Below are 24,512 nucleotides of genomic sequence, written 5' to 3'. Positions count from 1 at the left end.
GATGTTTTGGTCACTTTTGAATGTTGGTTGTGCTTTCACACTCGTGGTAGCATGAGACAGAATCTACAACCCACAGAAGTTACTCAGGTAGTGCAGCTCATCCAGGATGGCACATCAATGCGAGCTGTGGCAAGAAGGTTTGCTGTGTCTGTCAGCGTAGTATCCAGAGGCTGGAGGCACTACCAGGAGACAGGACAGTACACCAGGAGACACGGAGGGGGCCGTAGGAGGGCAACAACCCAGCAGCATGACCACTACCTCCGCCTTTGTGCAAGGAGGAACAGGAGGAGCACTGCCAGAGCCCTGCAAAATGACCCCCAGCAGGCCACAAATGTGCATGTGTCTGCATAAACGGTTAGAAACCGACTCCATGAGTGTGGTATGAGGGCCTGACGTCCACAGATGGGGGTTGTGCTCACAGCCCAACACCGTGCAGGACGCTTGGCATTTACCACAGAACACCAGGATTGGCAAAGTCGCCACTGGCAAAGTTGCCACTGGCGCCTTGTGCTCTTCACAGATGAAAGCAGGTTCACACTGAGCATGGAGAGTGATATGCTGCCTGCAACATCCTTCAGTATGACCGGTTTGGCAGTGGGTCAGTAATGGTGTGAGGAGGCATTTCTTTAGAGGGCCGCACAGCCCTCCATGTGCTCGCCAGAGATAGCCTGACTTCCATTAGGTACCGAGATGAGATCCTCAGACCCCTTGTGAGACCATATACTGGTGCGGTTGGCCCTGGGTTCCTCCTGCAGGACAATGCCAGACCTCATGTGACTGGAGTGTGTCAGCAGTTCCTCCAAGATGAAGGCATTGAAGCTATGGACTGGCCCGCCCGTTCCCCAGACCTGAATCCGATTGAGCACATCTGGGACATCATGTTTCGCTCCATCCACCAACGTCACGTTGCACCACAGACTGTCCAGGTGTTGGCGAATGCTTTAGTCCAGGTCTGGGAGGAGATCCCACTGGAGACCATCCGCAACCTCATCAGGAGCATGCCCCGGCGTTGTAGGGCGGTCATACACAATATTAAGCCTCATTTTGACTTGTTTTAAGGACATTACATCAAAGTTGGATCAGCCTGTAGTGGTTTTTCCACTTTAATTTTGGGGGTGACTCCAAATCCAGGCCTCCTTTGGTTAATAAATGTGATTTCCATTGATGATTTTTGTGTGATTTTGTTGTCAGCACATTCAACTTTGTAGAGAACAAAGTATTCAATGAGAATATTTCATTCATTCAGATCTAGGATGTATTATTTGAGTGTTTCCTTTATTTTTTGAGCAGTGTACATACATAGCTGTTGTTAAAGCACCACACCAGCATTTTTTTCTCTCGGTGACTTCATCCGTTCCCAGCGCCGCTGCTTTCGGTCTCCAGCAGTTTGTGACCTGCCAAATCGCTCCAATGTAAGTCTACAAGAGGCAGAACGAGGCGCTCATAAACTGAGGCCACAACCCCACTATCAGTATTTGGTCAGTATTTTTCCTCAGGAGTGGGAAACAAAACCAGGAGTGGGTGATAAATGCAGAATTGGTGACTTGTTTCTATTATACCTTTTCTCTGATTGCTCCTCACCTGGTTTTGGCTCCTACTCCTGAGAAAAAATACTGACCAAATACTGATAGTGGGGCCGTGGAGTTTGTGACTATTACTTTTGACTTCCAGTCAGTCAGAAGTTGCAGTCACAAGATGGTGGGATGGGATCGGAGAGGTATCGGGAAGAGCTGAAGACGAGGGCTGGTAGGTATAAGGCTAGGTTCAGGGAACTTGCATTAGTAGCACCACTCCAGTGCTGCCATAGAAAAAACCTGGAGTGGTGCTTTCAGTAAGCCTCAATACACACTTCGTTGAAACATGGATTGTCCTGAGATCACAATATCTGGCCCAATCAGCATGTCTAGTGCCTGAGCTAACTACCTCATAGGTCGGGCCAGGTGTCGCTATAGGAGCATTGTCGATATTTCACCGAATTGTGAATTGTATCATATGTTGAAACCACCCATATTGTCCATTCAATAGTTGGGGGAAGGTTGGAATTGACCATGCTACCTTCAATCTCACATGCAATGCAGGTTGAGGGCCTCCTAGATATATTTCCCAGTGCTAATGAAGGGCAGTGATTGTCACCTTGCACCTCAGTCCCTGTCCCCAAGAAAGAGGGAAGGGTCACAATCTACTTCATAGCAATAAACTGACCTCTTAGTAAATCTTTGGAGTGAAAGAGGGAACTGGACTACCTGGATGAAACCCACACAACAAACAGGGAGTCCAACTTAGGACCCCAGCACCACAAGGTAACACTGCTAACCACTAAGCCACCCAGCTGACCCTATACCAAACCGTAATATATTGTCTGACTTTCTTCACCACTAGTTAGGTGGATTTTCTCTGCGTTTTCAGATTAACCCAGTTCTGAAGTAGCACAATGAAGAAAGTTTCTCACAGAACAAAAGCTAGCCAGTGATTGAGGTCATAAATCTCAGCACAAACATCCTCTGTGGAGATTAGGTTCTCACTGCTGACCACGAATCACATGCCATCTATGCCACCGTTAGGTCTTTCCAGACACCCAGATAATTCAACCTAATACTAAAACCAACATACAGTCTGTGCACCTCACGCCATCACATCTGTTTCATCAGAACTACAGGACCTGCTGTAAGGCTATGTTCACATGTCCAGTAATGATCTATTAAAATGGATCCAGCAGAAATACATGCTGACACAACTTTTTAGTCCATTATTCACTAGCTGATCTCTGCCAAATCCATAAGCTTCTCTATAGTATTTATAAAACGCAATGTTCCTAATTTAAGGCCATGTTCCCATTTACCATCAATCTTACATTTTTTATGCAGAAAATCTGCTGCAGTTGGCTTTCCAAGCAAAGTGGATGTGACTTCATGAAAACTCCTGCCCACTGTGCTTTTTTTGAAGCAGTCTCTCAAAAGGATTATATGGGGGAGCTGGAAAAAATGCAAGTAAGGCCGGTTTCACACAACTGTATGTACAGGAGATATCCGTGTCCCGTGTGTCCATGTGTGTCACACGTGTGGCAACCGTGTGCCGCATCAAGATCACACGGACCGGCACCTGGGAATCAGAGCTACAGTTAGTGCTGTTCCCAAGCGCCGGGTGCTGAACACTGCCCTCATCATGGTTCCTGCCGACGCTGCGATCAGCACCAGCAGGGACAATGATGAGGGTAGTAGGGTCTGCTCCCGCAGTGTCCCTGTGTAAAAATAAGAATAAAATAATAAAATCCTTATACTCACCTGTCCGGAGTTTTCCCCCGCTGTAATCCTCTGACCGCTGACGCCGGCGAGAATGAGCCACTGCAGCGAGCAGCTCCGGAGCTGCGCTCAGTGAGTGACACGACACCGTTCCTCAACTCAACTCCGGGGCCCGCTCGCTGCAGCGCTTCATTCTCCCCGGCTCCTCTGCTGATCGGTCGCATGGATTACAGCGGGGGGACACTTAGGACAGGTAAGTATAAGGATTTTTTATTTTATTCTTAGTTTTTCAGGTGGAGACACTTGGAGCAGACACTACTACCCTCATCATTGTCCCTGCTGGTGCTGATCGCAGTGCCGGCAGGAACCATGAAGAGGTCAGTGTTCAGCACCTGGCGCTTGGGAACAGCGCTAACTGTAGTGCTGATTCCCAGGCGCCGGTCTGTGTCACACTGATGACAAATGGATGCCATCCGTGTGTGTTCAGCGTGAGACATTTTGTGGACCGTGCATCCGCAAAAAAAGCGGACCAAACCGTAATATATTGTCTGACTTTCTTCACCACTAGTTAGGTGGATTTTCTCTGCATTTTCAGATTAACCCAGTTCTGAAGTAGCACAATGAAGAAAGTTTCTTACAGAACAAAAGCTAGCCAGTGATTGAGGTCATAAACCTCAGCACAAACATCCTCTGTGGTTCTCACTGATGACCAGGAATAACATGTCATATATGCCTCCGTTAGGTCTTTACAGACACCCAGATAATTCACCACAGCCCCACTATCAGTATTTGGTCAGTATTTTTTGTCAGGAGTGGGAGCCAAAACCAGGAGTGGGTGATAAATGCAGAATTGGTGACTTGTTTCTATTATACCTTTTCTCTGTTCCTCACCTGGTTTTGGCTCCCACTACTGAGAAAAAATACTGACCAAATACAGATAGTGGGGCCATGGCCTAAGGGCCGTTGTCCCACTAGCGCAGGTATGTGAAGCTTAAACACACAGAGGGCCAAAATGAAAAACTTGGATAAAGTCGCGGGCCAACCAGTATATGTTATATACCAGTATAATGGGCACCACATAGTCCTCCATATAGTATAATGGGCCCCACATAGTCCTCCATACAGTATAATGGGCCCCACATAGTCCTCCATACAGAATAATGGTCCCCACATAGTCCTCCATACAGTATAATGGGCCCCACATAGTTCTCCATACAGTATAATGGGCCCCCCATAGTCCTCCATACCGTATAATTTCCCTAAATAGGGGTAGCGGTTCTGGTGTTGCGGACCAAATATACCCAGCCTGTGGGCCAGATTTGGCCCACAAACCAGAGTTTGACTTGTATGCACTAGCGTATGGTATCAGATGAGAGAGCATACTGTATAATGACACTCGACTCATACTCTGCTGTGAGCTTGAGCCCAGTGTCAGTGCCATGTGCTCAGATCCTCTTGCATCAGAGAATCGGAGCACAGGTGCGGAGGAGACAGAGAAAGTATTTTCTCCATCTCCTCTGTTGCTGGCATCGGTGGGAATTGCACTGCACTCGGGTGATATCCGAGTGCAGTGCGATATTTCACACGCACCCATAGACTTTTATGGGTGCGAGCAATCTGAATTCTGCATGCAATCGCAGTATGCTGCATTTTTTTCCCGTCTGATTGTGATCTGATTGGAGCAGGAAAAAAAACTGCTAGGGAGAACACAAGCATAGGGTTAAATTCGTACGAATACAATCCGATTTTTAATTGAATTGCATTCGTCCAATTTAATCTCAAGTGGGAGAGAGCCCTATTTGACATCATAGACTCTTACTGTTTGTGCCCACGATGCAGAAATGCTACATATTTTTTGCGCTTCTCCCTGGCAGGAAAAACGCATGCGGATTTTACATGTGTTTTCCTGCCAGGTAGAAGCGTTTAAGTGTTCTTCACTTGTATTTCTGCATGCGGATTATCAAGCGCTTTTCCAAGCGATTTTAGCATCACTTGGAAAAGTGCTTGACAACTTGGTCACTATATAAATCCATGCAACCGGCATGGATTTATATAGTGTGACCAAGAAATAGTTTAAAAAAAAAGAATAAGAATGGTAAAAAATAAAAAATAAAGATTATACTTACCTTCTGATGGCCCCTGGTATTTTCTCCGCTCCGTCCGGTCTCTCCGGTGTCTCGCGGTGGTGTGAAAGGACCCGCAATGACGTCATTGAGTCATGTGACAGGTCACGCGACCGCCGACCTCAGCGGTCGCGTGACCTGTCACATGACTAAATGATGTCATAGTGGGTCCTCACACCACCGCGACCCATACAACAGACCAGACGCATTGCTGAGGAGGCCGGGGGCCATCAGAATGTAAGTATAATCTTTATTTTTTATTTTAAATTCTTTTTTTTACAGGTTCTATGGTACCCGAGTCTGGATGAGAGTCTCCTCTTCTCCAGACCCGGGTACCATCCACACATAGAAACGCATAACATCCGTGTGTGCAAATGTGCTGACACGGATAATATGCATTTCAATGCAAGTCAATGGCGGCGATTACGCTGCGTGTCCACAAAATTAGTGGACATGCTGCGTTTTTTTCCGCAATGATAATCCGCAGCGGAAATTTCCGCAGCATGTGCACAGCACATGCGGATTATCATTGGGGAACATGGCCGACCTTCTACCAAGCGTTTTTTAAAGCATTTCTGTGGCGGAATTGCCGCTGCGGAAACGCTTAAAAAACGCATGGTGGGCACACAAGTCTATCTTCACGCTCACTTTTTGTAACCTTTTATTGAAATTTTACAAAGTAAACCTGAACTAAGGCGCTTTGTAAGAACACTATGAAGGCGCTGGGAATTTCTGCAGCTTTTTACAGGTGTTCACAGACTCTTGAAGAATAGTTGTTGTGGAGGAGGCGTTCTAGATGTGGAAAGCTGTACCCAGAGAGCTGCTCCTCTCATCTTACTGGAGTTTGGGAGCAGCTAGTTGTGCCCTGCAGTAACCTCACTGGAGAGTGCAGCCATAGAAGGAGCACAATCCAGGCATGTGACCATGGGCTGAGATGGGAGTGAAAGTGGGGATGGTTTTACATTTAACACTAGAGCTGCCAGCTCGTTTGCAAGCCGGCACTAATAGCAAACATTAAACCACACTTTATGTCTTAGTAAATCTAATAAAAAATGTATTTATTTTTTTAAACAGTTTTTTTTTTAAGGGATTTGAGGATTTTAGAGCAAATCCCTCATATACTATAAGGCCAGCTTCACACGTCTGCAGTTCACAGTCTGTATGTGGGCCGCGATGCCCGAACCGGCTGCAGATCTTCTGACCCAAACTCTACAACCTCATATATGTCTATGAAGCTGTCGAATTTGGCTCAGAGACCTGCGGCTGGTCTAAACTTCACAGTCTGAACATGGACCGTAAATGCTGGATGTGTAAAGTCAGCCTTGAAGTACGCTCACATCTGCGTCTAGAAAGTAACTGAGATTCTCTGCCAGAAAAGTTGGAGAATATCTTGTGTTTTATAGATAGATAGAGAGATAGGTGCATCTCACTAAATTAGAATGTCATCAAAAAGTTAATTTATTTCAGTTCTTCAATACAAAAAGTGAAACTCATATTATACAGAGTCATTACAAACAGAGTGATCTATTTCAAGTGTTTATTTCTGTTAATGTTGATGATTATGGCTTACAGCCAATGAAAACACAAAAGTCATTATCTCAGTAAATTAGAATACTTTATAACTACAGCTTTTCAAGTTTACAGTAAGCTACACATGCACTGCACTAATTATATATCTCAATGACATCTTTCTATCTATTCTATTTTATTCCGACGGTTCACGCTGTGAATTTACTGTTCTTGGCTGATGAAATTTCGGGTTTCCTATTAGATGGGTGCTTAAAAATCGCACAACATACGCATGGTCCATGTGTCGTGCAATTGTTTTTCTCCCACCCATTGACTTGCATTGGTGATTCTTGGCCTTTTAACGTGACTATAAGCAGCATGCTGTGATTTTTTTCCACACCGCAATTCCAGGTGAGGAAAAACTCGCAGATGTACACTGCCTAATTGAATAACATTGTTGTGAGTGCAATGCGATTTTGTTTCTGAGATTGCACTCACCGATTTTGTACGCTGATGTGAGCAAACCCTTAGGTTGAGTTCCCATGATGAGTTTTTGATGCAATGTATCTTCAGGGTATATGCCCACGGGTTTGACGCTGCGTGTTTATGCAGCATAAAACCTGCAGCGTCTAAATGTTACAGCATAGTGGATGGGATTTCTAGAAATCTCATGTCCACTATGTGTGCATCTGAGGCTGCGGATCACCCGCGGAAACTGGCATGCAGCGCGTCTTTCAGATCCGCAGCATGTCAATTTCTCTTGCGGGTCCGCATGTGGACTTTCCTCATAGACCTAACCTCTATGACGAAAGTCCGCAGGTGAAAAAAAAAAATCACGGCTGCTCATTTGCATAATGAGGGCGGAAATGGTGCGGCTATTCTGCAGCGTCGGGGCCGCAGCAGCTCCTGATTGTGGGCACATACCCTTACAATGCAAAAAAACGCACACTGCCTAAATTTTCAGCAAAGTGGACGGGATTTAACATTAATGTCCTACCTTTCCATGTGCCAAGCCATGACTCATCTGAACTGGGGGAGTGAAAGGAAACCAGACATGGAGAAAACTTATTTAGGGCTTGTTCAGACCAGTGTGTTACTTGTACGTGTGCTGTCAATTTTAGGCTATGTTTAGATGACCATATTTTTAGTCCGAGTGCTGTCTGTGGAAAAAACAGATATCACACAGACAGCACTAGGACCAAAATTATTCAATTGGGCTGGTGAGATGGTAGTTTTTTTAATTTCACGGATCGAATGTCCACGTGGAGAAAAAATACAGATCCAATAGGGATGAACCGTATAGTATCCAATTATTACAGATACAGGCCATTAATAACATAGGAGACTGTATTCAGTCTTGTAAAAAACAACAACACACAGAAGACTATACAGATGACGAACCGTCCATTTTTTCCTGGATGAATATCAGACGCTTTATACGCTTGGGTGAACTTCGCCTTAAAATCGGACAGCACACAGACCAATGTAATTCAATAGGCTGTTCAGATGACAGCTTTTCATACTGAATGAGTTATTGTTGAAAAGCATGCACCAGTCTCTTCCATACTTTCAGATGAGAGTCGCCCATTCAAGTCTATTGATGCACAAAAAAAAATATAAAAATCGGATAATATAAAATAAATTTTTACAGCATCTGATTTTTACAGATACATTGCAAGTATTTATTTTACTCACTTATATAGTATCATTAATTCCACAGTGCTTTACATACATCATCATCACTGTCCCCATTGGGGCTCACAATCTACATTCCCTATCAGTATGTCTTTGGAGTGTGGGAGGAAACCGGAGAACCCGGAGGAAACCCACGCAAACACGGGGAGAACATACAGACTCCTTGCAGATGTTGTTCTTGGTGGGATTTGTATCCAGGACCCCAGCGCTACAGTGATAACCACTCAGGCACCGTACTGCCCTAAGTTTTAACATAACGTACTTGATAATATACAATTGAAACTGATGATTTTTAAAAACAGCTGCAATATAGATATCACAAAATGGACATACGGATATCACACAATGGAAAATGGATGAAAATGCAACATTTTTTCATACACTTGTCTGAACTTGGCCTTAGGGCTCATGCAGGTGTCTGTAGATCTTGGTCTGATTACAGACCATGACAGCCTTTAAATTTTATGAAGTTATCACGCTCGGGTAGGGAGATCTGTGGCCAGTCCATGCATTGCGGTCTGAGATCGAATCAAGATCCATGGGTGTCTGCATGAGTCCTTAGGCCATGGCCCCACTATCAGTATTGGGTCAGTATTTGGTCAGTATTTTTTCTCAGGAGTGAGAGCCAAAACCAGGAGTGGGTGATAAATGCAGAATTGGTGACTTGTTTCTATTATACCTTTTCCTTGATTGTTCCTCACCTGGTTTTGGCTCCCACTCCTGAGAGAAAATACTGACCGAATACTGACCACATACTGAAAGTGGGGCCGTGGCCTTAAGCCGAGTGCAGTATCTTTATCCAGGTACTGCCCAGTCGCGGGTCTTTTGTACCTAGCTCATCAGCCACTTGTCTATGAAGGTGTTGAATTTGGGTCATCAGACCTGTGGGCGGTTTGGACATCACTGTCTGCACACAGACCATCAGTGAATTGCAACTGTGTAAAGCCGGCCTTACGTTCAGATGATTTTTTTTTCATACGCAAAGAAACTGACCGATTTACATCCGTGTTTTGGATCAGATTTTCATCAGAGTTTGGTCAGTGATTCACTTTTTACCATCAGATTTTCATCACTTTTTCACACTTATATCAAACAGTCCATGACAATCAGACATATGGGTTGCATCCTAGTGCTGTCTGATTTTTTTTAACTGACCTATAGACTTGCGCTTGCTAGTTTGAGTCACGACTCGGATCAAAATTGGACATATCTCCATGTTTTGTTGCGGACCACTTGGTCATGTGAACAGCCCCATAGGCAACAACATGTATGAGTTCTATCTGTGAAAACACATGGATAGAACTCGTATATGAGCGGCTAACATATGACTGGGTCCTTAAGCTGAATTGGAAAAAAAAAATCAGAGGAGAGTCGCCCAGGGGACCTCTCTCCGCCCAGATACTTCTCCATGTGCCAAAATAAATAATGGAAGTGGCTTGGGTAGCAAGAATTACCTCTAGGTTCCCTTTAATCCAAATTCTGTGACATACAGTACAGACCAAAAGTTTGGACACACCTTCTCATTTAAAGATTTTTCTCTATTTTCATGACTATGAAAATTGTACATTGACACTGAAGGCATCAAAACTATGAATTAACACATGTGGAATTATATAGTTAACAAAAAAGTGTGAAACAACTGAAAATATGTCTTATATTCTAGGTTCTTCAAAGTAGCCACCTTTTGCTTTGATGACTGCTTTGCACACTCTTGGCATTCTCTTGATGAGCTTCAAGAGGTAGTCACCGGCAATGGTTTTCACTTCACAGGTATGCCCTGTCAGGTTTAATAAATGGGATTTCTTGCCTTATAAATGGGGTTGGGACCATCAGTTGTGTTGTGCAGAAGTCAGGTGGATACACAGCTGATAGTCTGACTGAATAGACTGTTAGAATTTGTATTATGGCAAGAAAAAGCTGCTAAGTAAAGAAAAACGAGTGGCCATCATTACTTTAAGAAATGAAGGTCAGTCAGTCCGAAAAATTGGGCAAACTTTGAATGTGTCCCCAAGTGCAGTTGCAAAAACCATCAAGCACTACAAAGAAACTGGCTCACATGAGGACCGCCCCAGGAAAGGAAGACCAAGAGTCACCTCTGCTTCTGAGGATAAGTTTATCCGAGTCACCAGCCTCAGAAATCGCAGGTTAACAGCAGCTCAGATTAGAGACCAGGTCAATGCCACACAGAGTTCTAGCAGCAGACACATCTCTTCAACAACTGTTAAGAGGAGACTTTGTGCAGCAGGCCTTCATGGTAAAATAGCTGCTAGGAAACCACTGCTAAGGCAACAAGCAGAAGAGACAAGTTTGGGCTAATGAACACAAGGAATGGACAATAGACCAGTGGAAATCTGTGCTTTGGTCTGATGAGTCCAAATTTGAGATCTTTGGTTCCAACCACCGTGTCTTTGTGCGACGCAGAAAAGGTGAATGGATGGACTCTACATGCCTGGTCCTCCCCGTGAAGCATGTAGGAGGAGGTGTGATGGTGTGGGGGTGCTTAGCTGGTGACACTGTTGGGGATTTATTTAAAATTGAAGGCAAACTGAACCAGCATGGCTACCACAGCATCTTGCAGCGGCATGCTATTCCATCCGGTTTGCGTTTAGTTGGACGATCATTTATTTTACAACAGGACAATGACCCCAAATACACCTCCAGGCTGTGTAAGGGCTATTTGACCAAGAAGAAGAGTGATGGGGTGCTACGCCAGATGACTTGGCCTCCACAGTCACCAGACCTGAACCCAATCGAGATAGTTTGGGGTGAGCTGGACCGCAGAGTAAAGGCAAAAGGGCCAACAAGTGCTAAGCATCTCTGGGAACTCCTTCAAGATTGTTGGAAAACCATTTCCGGTGACTACCTCTTGAAGCTCATCAAGAGAAAGCCAAGAGTGTGCAAAGCAGTCATCAAAGCAAAAGGTGGCTACTTTGAAGAACCTAGACTATAAGACATATTTTCAGTTGTTTCACACTTTTTTGTTAAGTATATAATTCCACATGTGTTAATTTATAGTTTTGATGCCTTCAGTGTGAATGTACAATTTTCATAGTCATGAAAATACAGAAAAATCTTTAAATGAGGTGTGTCCAAACTTTTGGTCTGTACTGTACATGTGAATGAGGTTTGCAGAAATCTACAGTCATGGCCAAAAGTATTGAGAATGAGACAAATAGTAATTTTTCCAAAGTTTACTGCTTCATTTTTTGTAATGGCAATTTGCATATACTCCTGAATGTCAAAGAGTGATCAGCTTAACAGCAATTACTGTACTTGCAAAGTCAATATTTGCCCAGAAAATGAACTTTAACCCCCAAAACACATTTCAACATCATTGCAGTCCTGCCTTAAAAGGAGCAGCTAACATCGTTTTAGTGATTGATCCATTAACACAGGTGTGGGTGTTGATGAGGACAGGGCTGGCGATCAATCAGTCATGATTAAGTAAGAATGACATCACTGGACACTTTAAAAGGAGGCTGGTTCTTGGTATCATTGTTTCTCTTCAGTTAACCATGATTATCTCTAAAGAAACACGTGCAGCCATCATTGCACTGCACAAAAATGGCCTAACAGGGAAGAGTATCGCAGCTACAAAGATTGCACCTCAGTCAACAATCTATCGCATCATCAAGAACTTCAAGGAGAGAGCTTCCATTGTTGTCAAAAAGGCTCCAGGGCGCCCAAGAAAGACCAGCAAGCGCCAGGACCGTATCTTAAAACTGTTTCAGCTGCGGGATCGGACTACCAGCAGTGCCGAGCTTGCTCAGGAATGGCAGCAGGCTGGTGTGAGTGCTTCTGCACGCACTGTGAGGCGGAGACTCTTTGAGCAAGGGCTGGTTTCAAGGAGGGCAGCAAAGAAGCCACTTCTCTCCAGAAAAAACATCAGGGACCGACTGATATTCTGCAAAAGGTACAGGGAGTGGACTGCTGAGGACTGGGGCAAAGTCATTTTCTCTGATGAATCCCCTTTTCGATTGTTTGGGACATCTGGAAAACAGCTTATTCGGAGAAGAAGAGGTGAGCGCTACCACCAGTCTTGTCTCATGCCAACTGTAAAGCATCCTGAAACCATTCATGTGTGGGGTTGCTTCTCAGCCAAGGGAATCGGCTCACTCACAGTCTTGCCTAAAAACACAGCCATGAATAAAGAATGGTACCAGAATGTCCTCCAAGAGCAACTTCTCCCAACCGTCTAAGAGCAGTTTGGCGCCCAAAAATGCCTTTTCCAGCATGATGGAGCACCTTGCCATAAAGCAAAAGTGATAACTAAATGGCTCATGGAACAAAACATAGAGATTTTGGGTCCATGGCCTGGAAACTCCCCAGATCTTAATCCCATTGAGAACTTGTGGTCAATCATCAAGAGACGGGTGGACAAACAAAAACCAACAAATTCTGGCAAAATGCAAGCATTGATTATGCAAGAATGGACTGCTATCAGTCAGGATTTGGTACAAAAGTTGATTGAGAGCATGCCAGGGAGAATTACAGAGGTCTTGAAGAAGGGGCAACACTGCAAATATTGACTTGCTGCATTAACTCATTCTGTCAATATAACCTATTGGTACTCATAATATGATTACAATTATATTTCTGTATGTGATATAAACATCAGACAAACACTAATAAAAACCAGAGGCCAGCAGATCATGTGAAAATATAATTTTGGTGTCATTCTCAAAACTTTTGGCCATGACTGTATAGACCCCCTGCAGGACTAGCTCCATTCACTTATGAAAATAATATTTTACTCATATCTGACTCAAGAATGTATCTTTATTTGCTTCCCTTTTTCTATGTACTCTTGTATTTGGCTTGGAAAGCGCAACCAAAAGCTGCACATAGGGCGGCATAATGAACCGAGGGTCCCGCACCCCTGATGCCGCTGACAGCTTTTAGTTATAAAACAACACTCAGCATGGGAAAGTAGGATTACCTTGGAGCCCTGAATGTTATTTTTAGAAAGCTCCCAGGGCGAAAGCACTTCTAACAAGAATATATTGAGCTACCATTTTCACTAAGGTTCAGTTCACACCATGTTTATTGCCCCCACTCAATGTACACACCGGGACTTATACTATAACCCCTTCCAAACTGGGCAAATTTATATTGTTTTGCCCTCTAATTTTTTTGTCCACTTCTTCCAAGAGCCATAACATTGTAATCTGTCTACACAACGGCAGAGAGCTTGTTTTTTTGCAAGAGGAGTTTTCCTTTTAAATGACACAATTCAATGTATTCATTTTATGGTAATAAAGGATTTGTCAACACGATTCTCCAGTTCAGGGCAATTATGGCCACCAAACTTGTTTAGCTTTTTTTTTATTTAGCTGGGTGAAAAAAATTTGTAAATTCAAAAAAATAAAATGTTCTCTCTTGTCTTCATTTTGTCAGACCTGTAATGTTTCATTTTTCAGTCGATGGAACTGTGTGAGGGCGCGGTTTTTGCACCCTGAGCTGTTTTTATACTATTTTGCGGTAGATACGACGCTTTGATCACTTTTTATTCAGTATTTAGCTTGAGCTGTGGGGAAAAAAGAAGAAAAAACACAATTCTGGAGTTTTGATTATTTCTCTTTACAGTGTTTACAAATCGGGTTAATTCAGACAACAAGCGCGTCCCACTGCCAGATACCAGCGTGTCCCACTCCCAGACCACCAGCGCGTCCCACTCCCAGACCACCAGCACGTCCCACTCTCAGGACACCAGCGTGTCCCACTCCCAGACCACCAGCGCGTCCCACTCCCAGACCACCAGCGCGTCCCACTCCCAGACCACAAGCGCGTCCCACTCTCTGGCTGCCAGGGCGTCCCACTCTCTGGCCGCCAGCGCGTCCCACTCTCTGGCCACCCACCAGCGTGTCCCACTCTCTGGCCACCAGCGCATCCCACTCTCAGGCCACCCACCAGCGTGTCCCACTCTCTGGCCACCCACCAGCGTGTCCCACTCTCTGGCCACCAGCGCGTCCCACTCTCTGGCCACCAGCGCGTCCCACTCTCTGGCCACCAGCGCATCCCACTCTCTGGCCACCAGCGCGTCACACTCTCTGGCCACCAGCGCGTCACACTCTCTGGCCACCAGCGCGTCCCACTCTCAGGCCACCAGCGCGTCCCACTCTCAGGCCACCCACCAGCGTGTCCCACTCTCAGGCCACCCACCAGCGTGTCCCACTCTCAGGCCACCCACCAGCGCGGCCCACTGCCAGATACCAGCGCGTCCCACTCCCAGACCACCAGCACGTCCCACTCTCAGGGCACCAGCGTGTCCCACTCCCAGACCACCAGCGCGTCCCACTCCCAGACCACCAGCGCGTCCCACTCTCTGGCCGCCAGCGCGTCCCACTCTCTGGCCGCCAGCGCGTCCCACTCTCTGGCCACCCACCAGCGTGTCCCAGTCTCAGGCCACCAGCGCATCCCACTCTCAGGCCACCCACCAGCGTCTCCCACTCTCTGGCCACCAGCGCGTCCCACTCTCTGGCCACCAGCGCGTCCCACTCTCAGGCCACCAGCGCGTCCCACTCTCAGGCCACCAGCGCGTCCCACTCTCAGGCCACCAGCGCGTCCCACTCTCAGGCCACCAGCGCATCCCACTCTCAGGCCACCCACCAGCGTGTCCCACTCTCAGGCCACCCACCAGCGTGTCCCACTCTCAGGCCACCAGCGCGTCCCACTCTCAGGCCACCAGCGCGTCCCACTCTCAGGCCACCAGCGCATCCCACTCTCAGGCCACCCACCAGCGTGTCCCACTCTCAGGCCACCCACCAGCGCATCCCACTCTCAGACCACCCACCAGCACGTCCCTCTCTGGCCACCAGCGCGTCCCACTCTCTGGCCACCAGCGCGTCCCACTCTCTGGCCACCAGCGCGTCCCACTCTCTGGCCACCAGAGCGTCCCTCTCTGGCCACCAGCGTGTCCCACTCTCTGGCCACCAGCGCATCCCACTCTCAGGCCACCAGCGCGTCCCACTCTCAGGCCACCAGCGCGTCCCACTCTCAGGCCACCCACCAGCGTGTCCCACTCTCAGGCCACCAGCGCGTCCCACTCTCAGGCCACCAGCGCGTCCCACTCTCAGGCCACCAGCGCGTCCCACTCTCTGGCCACCAGCGCGTCTCACTCTCTGGCCACCCACCAGCGTGTCCCACTCTCAGGCCACCAGCGCGTCCCACTCTCAGGCCACCAGCGCGTCCCACTCTCAGGCCACCAGCGCGTCCCACTCTCAGGCCACCAGCGCGTCCCACTCTCAGGCCACCCACCAGCGTGTCCCACTCTCAGGCCACCCACCAGCGCGTCCCACTCTCAGACCACCCACCAGCGCGTCCCTCTCTGGCCACCAGCGCGTCCCACTCTCTGGCCACCAGAGCGTCCCTCTCTGGCCACCAGCGTGTTCCACTCTCTGGCCACCAGCGCATCCCACTCTCAGGCCACCAGCGCGTCCCACTCTCAGGCCACCAGCGCGTCCCACTCTCAGGCCACCCACCAGCGTGTCCCACTCTCAGGCCACCAGCGCGTCCCACTCTCAGGCCACCAGCGTGTCCCACTCTCAGGCCACCCACCAGCGCGTCCCTCTCTGGCCACCAGCGCGTCCCACTCTCTGGCCACCAGCGCGTCCCACTCTCTGGCCACCAGCGTGTCCCACTCTCTGGCCACCAGCGCGTCCCACTCTCTGGCCACCAGCGCGTCTCACTCTCTGGCCACCCACCAGCGTGTCCCACTCTCAGGCCACCAGCGCGTCCCACTCTCAGGCCACCCACCAGCGCGTCCCTCTCTGGCCACCAGCGCGTCCCACTCTCTGGCCACCAGCGCGTCTCACTCTCTGGCCACCCACCAGCGTGTCCCACTCTCAGGCCACCAGCGCGTCCCACTCTCAGGCCACCCACCAGCGCGTCCCTCTCTGGCCACCAGCGTGTCCCACTCTCTGGCCACCAGCATGTCCCACTCTCTGGCCGCCAGCGCGTCCCACTCTCTGGCCGCCAGCGTGTCCCACTCTCTGGCCACCAGCGCGTCCCACTCTCTGGCCACCAGCGCGTCCCACTCTCTGGCAGCCAGCGCGTCCCACTCTCTGGCCACCAGCGCGTCCCACTCTCTGGCCACCAGCGTGTCCCACTCTCAGACACCAGTGCATCCCACTCTCAGACCACCCACCAGCGTGTCCCACTATCAGACACCAGTGTATTACAGAACTGTCACTAACCCCTAAACACTGCTATGTAAAATGTGAGGTGAATGTAAGGAGCTGGCAGTGGACGCAGCCTGGTGTGGGGCAGTCATGCTGCAGCCTCAGGTACAAGGTGAAGGTCACACAATGCGGTCAGTAGTCCCCAGAGCCAGTTTCCCGGCCATAACCCGGGCACGTACAGGTGTCGCCGCCCTCCCCGCCCGGCTTTATATGAGCACGGAGCCATGCATGAAGCAGAACGGGTTTGTCCAGTCCACTCTGCCCTGAACGTGATCGTCTGCCCGCACACGGCGGCGTGGGGACTCCAGCAGCGATAGGGTTAATAAAGGCGGGAGGAGGGCGGGGAAGAGGAAACTCCTCCCACATCCTCGGAGCCGTTCCCACCCGGGCCCAGGCCAGTGAGTACACAGTACAGCAGCCGTGAGTATGGACGATGCCGCCGTGCCCCGGGACAAAGTGGAGGGCGAAGAAGAAGAGGGCACCCCGTTTAACCCCTTCCTGCACGAGTTCCACCCGGAGGGGTTCTGGCAGAAATTAAGGGTGAGCTGGAATAAGAAAAGAGGATGTGAGGGGTCACCTGGAAAATATGGGGGGAAGGAAGGGGGAATTGTGGTACTGCCACGGGTGGAAAGTTTTGCAGTGGGTGGGAGAGGAGCAATGCAGAAACCCGAGGGAAGTGCAGGCTTGTGTGTGAGCGCAGGGCTGCACTACTGAGGCTGCCAGGGTCTCCTCATTCCCTGTATACACTAATTATCTATATCTATCTATCTATCTATCTATCTATCTATATCTATCCTCTCAGGCTGTAGGAGAGGTGCACACTCACGCTGACAATTCCTGGCCACCTCCTGTATAATCACTAGTGCAGGGCAGGCTTCCCTAGCAACCAATCACATCACTGCTTTTATCTATTAACCTGCTATGGAGAAGCGCTACCTGGGTTCTGATTGGTTGCTCCGCTCTGTAGCTATACATGTGAGGAGATTCGGACCCACTCCTGTGTCCTGTCTGTGCCACAGTATACATACAGTGGGTGCATGTAACCATAACAGTGTGGGCTGTGTACAGTCATGGCCAAAAGTATTGAGAATGAGGCAAATAGTAATTTTTCCAAAGTTTACTGCTACATTTTTTGTAATGGCAATTTGCATATACTCCTGAATGTCAAAGAGTGATCAGCTTAACAGCAATTACTGTACTTGCAAAGTCAATATTTGCCCAGAAAATGAACTTTAACCCCCAAAACACATTTCAACATCATTGCAGTCCTGCCTTAAAAGGAGCAGCTAACATCATTTTAGTGATTGATCCATTAACACAGGTGTGGGTGTTGATGAGGACAGGGCTGGCGATCAATCAGTCATGATTAAGTAAGAATGACATCACTGGACACTTTAAAAGGAGGCTGGTTCTTGGTATCATTGTTTCTTTTCAGTTAACCATGGTTATCTCTAAAGAAACACGTGCAGCCATCATTGCACTGCACAAAAATGGCCTAACAGGGAAGAGTATCGCAGCTACAAAGATTGTTGACTGAGGTGCAATCTTTCGCATCATCAAGAACTTCAAGGAGAAAGCTTCCATTGTTGTCAAAAAGGCTCCAGGGCGCCCAAGAAAGACCAGCAAGCGCCAGGACCGTATCTTAAAACTGTTTCAGCTGCGGGATCGGACTACCAGCAGTGCCGAGCTTGCTCAGGAATGGCAGCAGGCTGGTGTGAGTGCTTCTGCACGCACTGTGAGGCGGAGACTCTTTGAGCAAGGGCTGGTTTCAAGGAGGGCAGCAAAGAAGCCACTTCTCTCCAGAAAAAACATCAGGGACCGACTGATATTCTGCAAAAGGTACAGGGAGTGGACTGCTGAGGACTGGGGCAAAGTCATTTTCTCTGATGAATCCCCTTTTCGATTGTTTGGGACATCTGGAAAACAGCTTATTCGGAGAAGAAGAGGTGAGCGCTACCACCAGTCTTGTCTCATGCCAACTGTAAAGCATCCTGAAACCATTCATGTGTGGGGTTGCTTCTCAGCCAAGGGAATTGGCTCACTCACAGTCCTGCCTAAAAACACAGCCATGAATAAAGAATGGTACCAGAATGTCCTCCAAGAGCAACTTCTCCCAACCGTCCAAGAGCAGTTTGGCGCCCAAAAATGCCTTTTCCAGCATGATGGAGCACCTTGGCATAAAGCAAATGTGATAACAAAATGGCTCATGGAACAAAACATAGAGATTTTGGGTCCATGGCCTGGAAACTCCCCAGATCTTAATCCCATTGAAAACTTGTGGTCAATCATCAAGAGACTGGTGGACAAACAAAAACCAACAAATTCTGGCAAAATGCAAGCATTGATTATGCAAGAATGGACTGCTATCAGTCAGGATTTGGTCCAAAAGTTGATTGAGAGCATGCCAGGGAGAATTACAGAGGTCTTGAAGAAGAAGGGGCAACACTGCAAATATTGACTTGCTGCATTAACTCATTCTAACTGTCAATATAACCTATTGGTACTCATAATATGATTGCAATTATATTTCTGTATGTGATATAAACATCAGACAAACACTAATAAAAACCAGAGGCCAGCAGATCATGTGAAAATATAATTTTGGTGTCATTCTCAAAACTTTTGGCCATGACTGTATAGTGCCTTGTCTGTGCCATACAGTATACATACAGCGGGTGCAAGTAGCCATGACGGTCCGAGCTGTGTATAGTGCCCTGTCTGTGCCATACAGTATACATACAGCGGGTGCATGTAGCCATGACGGTCCGGGCTGTGTATAGTGCCTTGTCTGTGCCATACAGTATACATACAGCGGGTGCATGTAGCCATGACGGTCCGGGCTGTGTATAGTGCCTTGTCTGTGCCATACAGTATACATACAGCGGGTGCATGTAGCCTTGACGGTCCGGGCTGTGTATAGTGCCTTGTCTGTGCCATACAGTATACATACAGCGGGTGCATGTAGCCTTGACGGTCCGGGCTGTGTATAGTGCCTTGTCTGTGCCATACAGTATACATACAGCGGGTGCATGTAGCCTTGACGGTCCGGGCTGTGTATAGTGCCTTGTCTGTGCCATACAGTATACATACAGCGGGTGCATGTAGCCTTGACGGTCCGGGCTGTGTATAGTGCCTTGTCTGTGCCATACAGTATACATACAGCGGGTGCATGTAGCCATGACGGTCCGGGCTGTGTATAGTGCCTTGTCTGTGCCATACAGTATACATACAGCGGGTGCATGTAGCCTTGACGGTCCGGGCTGTGTATAGTGCCTTGTCTGTGCCATACAGTATACATACAGCGGGTGCATGTAGCCTTGACGGTCCGGGCTGTGTATAGTGCCTTGTCTGTGCCATACAGTATACATACAGCGGGTGCATGTAGCCTTGACGGTCCGGGCTGTGTATAGTGCCTTGTCTGTGCCATACTGTATACATACAGCGGGTGCAAGTAGCCATGACGGTCCGGGCTGTGTATAGTGCCTTGTCTGTGCCATACAGTATACATACAGCGGGTGCATGTAGCCTTGACGGTCCGGGCTGTGTATAGTGCCTTGTCTGTGCCATACAGTATACATACAGCGGGTGCATGTAGCCATGACGGTCCGGGCTGTTTATAGTGTCTTGTCTGTGACATATTTAGGTCAGCACTGACTATAATGTCACTTTGTATTATAGCCGCCTCCTAGTGCGTGTGCGCTCACCTTATACATGGCCTCTGGCCCACAAGCCTGTGACAAGACAGCAGTGTTTGTGAGTCTGGGTAACAGGCCTAACCACACTAACTGCTAATTAGTAACCACGGAAACATGGCCCTCTCTGGCGTGTAACATCTCTGTATATACCACAGTATATAGCGCTGCTGACAGGCAGACATTGACCACATGTGCGTATGTGTCTATCTATCTATCCATCCATCACTTCGTGTACACATCGCTCCCGGCAGAGCTATCTGCCAGTGATATTCTTTGGATCTGTGCCCCATTTATAAAAGAGATATGTGCAAGCCGGAGTGAAATGTATAGTATTGGCATTATGTATCCCCGTATACATTATTAATACCGCCTTTTCATCGGATCACTCTGCGGATCACAATTGTGCTATTAATAGTCTCCCATGGCGGGTCCTTTTACATTAGAAGGTCAGCTCTGTGTGTATTTCAGGACTTTCTAATGGTCCTATTACCTGGGGATAAAATGCTTGAAAAAGACACCTTTTAAAACCCCAGAGTTAATTGAAATGTAACATTTGGTTTTTAGTGCATTTTCAAGTCTTCTATGTTAAACCCCATCCCTGCACCATGCTTATGGCAGCCCTTTGGCTCAGTGGTTAGGTCTGTTTGTAGTACTGGGGTCCTGGGTTAAAATCCCACCAAGGACAACATCTGCAAGGAGTTTGTATGTTCTCCCTGTGTTTGGCTGTGTGCCCACGTAGCGTTTTTCAAGCGTTTATGCTGCGGAATTTCCGCAGTGGAAACGCTTGTAAAACGCTAGGTAATCCGCACCCCATGGTCCCCAAGGGGATTCCGCATGTTCTATGCACATGCTGCGGATTTTTCCGCAGCGTTTATGCTGCGTACAAAAATCCGCAGCATGTCATTTAATTTTGCGGAAGTGCAGCGGAACTCCCGCCATTGACTTGCATTGAAACGCATAGAAACCGCGACTGTACATTTTTACAAGCGGCTTCTATGCGTCTCTATGTGCGTATGGTACCCAGTTCTGGAGGAGAGAAGACTCTCATCCAGACCTGGGTACCATTGTACCTGTAAAAAAAAGTATAAAATAACAAATAAAGTTTATATTCACCTGTCCGGAGGCTTCTCTCTGAATGCCAGCAGCGCTGAAGGACCTGCGGTGACGTCACAGTCATGTGACCGCAGGCCCTTCACCGCTCTGTCTCGCGATATGCCGGCAGCCGGGAACCAGCCAGGAAGCAGCGCTGCAGCCACGCCGGGGCCTCGGAGGTGAGTATAGCTTTATTTGTTTTAATTTTTACGGTTCACACTGTATAAATCCATGCTGTTTGCATGGATTTATACAGTGTGACCTAGTTGTCAAGCACTTTCCAAGTGATACTATCGCCTGGAAAGTGCTTGTCAATCTGCATGCGGAAACGCATGTGGATCCGCATGTATTCTGCAGGAAAAACGCATGCACAATCTGCATGCGTTTTTTTCTGCCAGGGAGATGCAGAAATGCTGCAGAAATTTTCTGCTTCATTTCTGCATCGTGAGCACATAGCCTTTGTGTGAGTTTCCTCTGGGTTCTCCGGCTTCCTCCTACTCTCCAAAGACATCCTGATAGGGAATCTAGATTGTGAGTCCCAATGTGGACAGCGATGATAATGTCTGTAAACTTACAGTTGTGCTCAAAAGTTTACATACCCCGGCAGAATTTTTGCTTTCTTGGACTTGTTTCAGACCATATGAATGATGACAAAAACTTTTTCTCCACTTTTATGGTTATTGGTTGGGTGAAGCCATTTATTGTCAAACTACTGTGTTTTCTCTTTTTAAATCTTAATGACAACTAAAAACATCCAAATGACCCTGATCAAAAGTTCACATACCCCAGTTCTTAATACCGAGTATTCCCCCTCTAACATCAATGACAGCTTGAAGTCTTTTTTGTGGTAGTTGTGGATGAGGTTCTTTAATTTCTCAGATGGTAAAGCTGCCCATTCTTCTTGGTAAAAAGCCTCCAGTTCCTGTAAATTCCTGGGCTGTCTAGCATGAACTGCATGCTTGAGATCTCCCCAGAGTGGCTCAATGATATTGAGGTCAGGAGACTGAGATGGCTACTCCAGAACCTTCACTTTGTTCTGCTGTAGCCAATGACAGGTTGACTTGGCCTTGTGTTTTGGATCGTTGTCATGTTGGACTGTCCAAGTATTTCCCATGCTTCCGGGCTGATGAGTGCAAATTTGTGCCTTTATAGCTCACACATCCACAAAACATCAGTGATCCACCTCCATGCTTTATTGTAGGAATGGTGTTCCTTTCATCATAGGTCTTGTTGACCTCTCTCCAAATGTAACGTTTATGGTTGTGGCCAAAAAGTTAAATTTTGGTCTCATCACTCCAAATTACCTTGTTCCAGAAGTTTTGAGGCTTGTCTCTGTGCTGTTTGGCGTATTGTAGGCGAGATACTTTGTGGCATTTGCGCAGTAATGGCTTTCTTCTGGCGACTCAACCATGCAGCCCATTTTCCTTCAAGTGCCTCATTATTGTGCATCTTGAAACAACCACATCGCTAGTTTTCATAGAGTCCTGAATTTCAGCTGATGTTATTTGTGGGTTTTTCTTTGTATCCCGAACAATTTTCCTGGCAGTTGTGGCTGAAATTTTTGGCTACCTGACTGTGGTTTGGTTTTTACAGAGCCCCTGACTTTCCATTTGTTAAACACAGTTTGAATGCTGCTGACTGACATTATCAATTCCTTGGATATTGTTTTGTATCCCTTTCCTGTGTTATACAGTTCAACTACATTTTCCCCTAGATCCGTTGACAATTCTTTTGCTTTCCCCATGACTCTCACAATCCAGAAACGTCAGTGGTTAGATGAAAGGTGCAAGAGTCTGTCCGGATCCCAGAAACTCACTCAGCTTTTATGCACACCCACGGATTACAAGCAAACAGGTCACAGGTGAGGATGTTACCTTTAGTAGCCATTCAAACCCATTTGTGTCAAATTCTGTGCATGTTATCAGGCCAAAATCACCAGGGTATGTGAACTTTTTATCAGGGTCATTTGGATGTTTTTGGTTGTCATTAAGATTTAAAAAGAGAAAACACAATAGTTTGACAATAAATGGCTTCACCCAACCAATAACCAATGAGTGGAGAAAAAGGTTTTTTTTTGTCATCATTCATATTCTCTGAAACAAAGCCAAGAAAGGAAAAATTCTGCCGGGGTATGTAAACTTTTGAGCACAACTGTATGTGGAATCAATAGTGCTATAAATAAGCAAAATAATTGCTGCAAGTGGAAACCATTACTGACGTGAGGAATACCTGCAAAACACATTTCATGTTGGGTGTTTCTTAGCGAATTGATGGAAAACAATGTTAGAAACACTGAAAAAATTGTTGTTTTTAGAAAAATGCTTTGTGTGAACCAGTCTTCCTCCGAGACGCTTTACAATAGTTCTTGTGCTTTGTTTTGATCACACTAATGGATTGCAGAGCCAGAACGTCCTGCTCCATTGGCATTTACAGTCTTTATTTTTCTATATACAGTGCTAGGAACCATTTCATAGCACTTGTGTTAACCATTTAGTACTGGAAAGCAGGGTTGTATAGATATAGCATATTGCTTTATATTTACTAATCAAAATGTGCCACTTTTATTAACCCCTTCCAGAAATTCTCTGCACCATACGCTGCTGGTTCCAGCTGTCACTCCCTGACAGCGGCATTTAAGTAAGGTGTCTTAAGTATAGCAGTATATAATTCAAGTGAGGACCAAAAAAAGTAATTAAGCAATAAGCTTTTAAATGTAAAAAATAAAAGTTTGAATAGGGAAGGATGTGCAGTACCCGGTTGCGGCCACTATAAACTTGACAGAACGGTGTAGCTCCGCTCCGCAATGGTTGGCCGCGGGAACAGCTGATCATTAGGGGTGCCTGGGTGTCATAGCCATGCGATCTGATATTAACCCCTTCATCCATGAACCTGTTTTCACCTTTATGACCAGGCAAAATGTTTTACATTTCTGACCAGTGTCACTTTATGAGGTATATAAAGAAGGTAAAATCCGGTGCC

At 47.0% G+C, this 24,512-nt stretch overlaps 1 protein-coding gene across 3 annotated transcripts in view; it reads left to right on the top strand.

The window, feature by feature from the left end:
* Positions 1 to 24,512, top strand: part of LPCAT4 (lysophosphatidylcholine acyltransferase 4) — a 77,468-nt gene that overhangs the window by 10,748 nt on the left and 42,208 nt on the right. The window contains exon 1 of one of the 3 annotated variants that reach the window (XM_073671372.1): positions 2,865 to 2,987. The exons of 1 other annotated variant lie outside the window; for it this stretch is intronic. In XM_073671372.1, the coding sequence (XP_073527473.1) occupies positions 2,910 to 2,987 (78 nt within the window). In that variant the 5' untranslated portion in view covers positions 2,865 to 2,909. Of the gene's footprint in view, positions 1 to 2,864; positions 2,988 to 17,096; positions 17,287 to 24,512 lie in introns of those variants that run through there. One more of the 3 variants, XM_073671363.1, reaches the window with a different exon arrangement.

The sequence above is a fragment of the Phyllobates terribilis genome, unplaced genomic scaffold, assembly GCF_046119375.1.
Source record: "Phyllobates terribilis strain yellow unplaced genomic scaffold, ASM4611937v1 Scaffold_1__5_contigs__length_1240528914, whole genome shotgun sequence".
NCBI lineage: Eukaryota > Metazoa > Chordata > Amphibia > Anura > Dendrobatidae > Phyllobates > Phyllobates terribilis.
Note: the sequence above shows the minus strand (reverse complement) of the source record. Positions and strands in the feature narration are given on the sequence as shown.